The 3,388-nt window shown below is 45.4% G+C and overlaps 1 protein-coding gene across 1 annotated transcript in view; it reads left to right on the top strand.

The window, feature by feature from the left end:
• Positions 1-1,703: 1,703 nt before the first annotated feature.
• Ddx18 (DEAD-box helicase 18) overlaps positions 1,704-3,388 on the top strand; it is a 20,169-nt gene continuing 18,484 nt past the window's right edge. The window contains exon 1 of the mRNA XM_050129331.1: positions 1,704-1,788. Coding sequence (XP_049985288.1) covers positions 1,704-1,788 — 85 coding nt within the window. The remainder of the gene's footprint in view (positions 1,789-3,388) is intronic.

A 3,388-nucleotide genomic window follows, 5' to 3' on the forward strand; every position in this document is an offset into this window, starting at 1 on the left:
TATATATACTCATGTATACAGAGAGATCTATTGAAACAGCTTACAGGCTAATCCAGCAATGGCTGGCTGTTAACAGAAAATCCAAAACTCCAGAAGTTGCTCAGTCTGCAGGCTGGATGTCGCAGCTGGTCTTCAGTATATGTCAGAATCCCAAAGAAGTAGGCTCCAAAGCCAGTGAAGGAATGGATGTGCTAGCAAAGTGAGGGCAAGCAGGCAAAGAGCAAAAGTGAAGCAGAAGGTGTGGCCCAGATTAAAGGTGTGTCTTCAGCCTCATGATCCGGATCAAAGTCATGGTCTTCCCACCTCAAAGGTCTGGACTAGAAGTGGATTCAGCAAAAAACAAGCAAAAGTCATCTCTCACGGGTATGCCCTCAGTTTCTGTATTCTAGTTCATTCCAGATGTGGCCAAGTTGACAACCAAAAATTGCTATCACAGATGTCACTTTTCAGGCACTATCCACTTTGAAGTCATTTCTCCTGGGCCTCGGTCTCACCAGGATGCTGGCCACTGAGGCGCACTACAACTGACTTTCTTTCTATAGGGAGTAGATGGAACTCAGGTCTTTGTGCTTTCGAGACACTCACTTTCCAGACTGAACCGAGCCATCTCCCCACCCCCAACTAAAGTACTTCTACACCTTTAGCAGCTGGGTGGTAGCTCAGTTGGTATAGTGGCTGCCTACGAGGTCCTGGGTTCAATACCCAGCCCTGCAACACTGAAGATTCCATCTGCATGTCATTCCCAGTCTAGCACACAGACAGACAGACAGACACACACACACACAAACACATGCACACGCACAGTACACACACACACACACACACACACACACACTTCACCCAAATGTCCATTCTGAACTATCTTTCTCAGGTAGTGCATGCACTTCCCTGTCAGTGTGTGTTCTATAACTGGGTTTCTTCCTTAAAAAAAAAAAAAAAAAAAAAAAAAAAATCCAGTCTTTTAATCTATGGAGTTTAATCATACAACTACCACAAAACTAGCACTAAATAAATAAATATTTTAGAAAGCCCTGAATTATGTTATGAGAAAAGACATTTGTGTAATACAGGGCCTAAGCAAGAAGATTCTTTTTTGTTTTTAGGGGGAGGGACTGGCCTAGACCCTGCCATGTGAACCAGGCTGGTCTCTAAGTCACAGAGATCACTTGCTCTATCTCCCTAGTACTGAGATTAAAGGCGTGCACTATCATGCCCGCCAACCAAGCAAGAAGTTTTGAAAACTTAATTGTGCTTGGGAAGCAGAAGCAGGCGGATCTCTGTGAGTCTGAGGCCAGCCTGGTCTACAAGACCCAGGTCAGTCAGGGCTACACCGAGAAAATTTGTCTTGAAAAATAATTTTAAAAAAAATGTTCTGACCGGATACTGGAACCACTCTAGCAGTGAAGGGAACAGAATCTGAGTGACGAGGAATTCTGTCTTCCACTCAGCTGTTTTGTTAGGTCTCATTCATAAAAGCTCAGACTGCTTTTGTCCTGCCTCGCGCCACCTAAGGCGAACATGTTCACAATGCGTCCTCCACGTCCCCAGGGGGCGCTGCGAGGAACTCGGTCTCCAAAGGGAACCGTTTCCGCCCGGAAGCATTTCCGCCCCACGGTCCTCTGGGTCCCGCGACACGCTTCCGAGTTCCGACTACGCACGTGCAGCTACTGCTCAGTGCAGCCTGCTAGCGCGGCCCGGCAAACATGTCGCACTTACAGATGAAACTCCTGCGCAAGAAGATCGAGAAGCGGAACATCAAGCTGCGGCAGCGAAACCTGAAGCTGCAAGGTGAGCTGTGTTGAACCCCGCGTTGGCGAGTGATGTGGGGTACTCCGAAACTCCGCCGTGCGCTGGGTAGCTTCCGGCGGGCTGCTAGGCCGCCTGGGTCTCAGCACCCAGTGGACCTTTCGTTGATTCCAGCCTTTGCCCGCGAGGGTTTCTCGGTTCAGGGTCGCAGCGGCAGAACTCGGGTTTGCTTCCCAGGCTTATGATGGCTGGGCAGCAAAACTCACCCATTACCCTTCTTTTTAGACTCCCCCATCATCTTTAGGCCCCATATAGAACTTTAGGTCTAGGTACTATCCATTTTCTGGCTTTTATTTAGGTGCTGGATCTCATCTCCCGCCCAAGCTTAGCAATTCTTTTTCATTTTTCTTGGCTTTCCCAACAATTTCCTCTACCGTTTGTCCAAGTCCGTTCTCTTATTTCTGCAGTGATCCTCATAGCATGTTAAACGCAGAGCCCTCCCCATGTTCTTGGTTCTTGTCTGGCCCAACTTAGTTTGTAAATCCCTTAATGTCTTGTTTTTGGCACCGCACCTTAAATGAAAAGTTTACACAGATGTCACCTTTCGTGATGCAGTTTCTGTAGCTTGTTAAGATTTCCTGTAAGATGTAAATCGATGGTCCCCAACCTACCTAATGTTGCAACCCTTTAATACAGGTCCTCATAATAATGCAAATATCTGATAGGCGACCTGGCGAGGGTCGCGACGCACAGGCTGAGAGTTGCTGAATAAATCCTCTGGGATGTGCTGGGGCATATTGTCACGTCCCACATAATAGTCAACAGATAGTTATTGAAAGAAATCCCAGAGGGGGCGATGGATTTAAAGGAAGCTCCTTCATTTAGTTTCTGTAGAATAATTAATACTAATTAGTAGCTGCTTGGTGTGGGTAATGTAAAGGTCGTGTCGCTTTCATTCTCCTATCGACAGGGAAACTTTGTAAAGCTAGTTTGGGGCTTTAATTGAGGAAATAAGTGGTTTTCATTAACTGAAGTTTTAGTTCATCTAAGTCCAGGAAAATTGGGTTTGAATGATGTGAAATTTTGTAATCAATAGTTGTGGGAATGCAAAGTGAATGCCATTGGTTATGTTTATCAAATACTTAATGTTAGAAATATGTCTTTTAACCAGGCGGTGGTGGCGCACGCCTTTAATCCCAGCACTCTGGAGGCTCAGGCAGGCCGATCTCTGTGAGTTCAAGGCCAACCTGGTCTACAAGAGCTAGTTGCAGGACAGGCTCCAAAGCTACTGAGAAACCCTGTCTCAAAAAACCAAAAAGAAAAAGAAACATGTCTTTTCATGGCTGTTTTCTAATTCCATTGATTTAGTTATGTGACATTGTTGGCATTTTCCTGTTACAGATTTCTGTATAGCCTTAAACAGATGAGGTCTTTTTTCTTGGTTTCTCTGTGCCTCCTGGAACTTGCTTTGTAGACCAAGCTGGCCTCAGCTGCACAGACTCCACCTGCCTCTGCTTCTGCTGGAATTAAAGGCATGGACCACAATGCCGAGATGAGATAGGGTCTTTTGAAGTTAAAAAATTAAGCAATTGCTATTTTGACCTTTTTTTTTTTTTTTTTTTTTTTTTTTTGTTTTTTTTGT

This window comes from Alexandromys fortis, unplaced genomic scaffold, assembly GCF_014885135.2.
Source record: "Alexandromys fortis isolate MF-2015 unplaced genomic scaffold, M_Fortis_MF-2015_v1.1 scaffold_287, whole genome shotgun sequence".
NCBI classification, from domain to species: domain Eukaryota; kingdom Metazoa; phylum Chordata; class Mammalia; order Rodentia; family Cricetidae; genus Alexandromys; species Alexandromys fortis.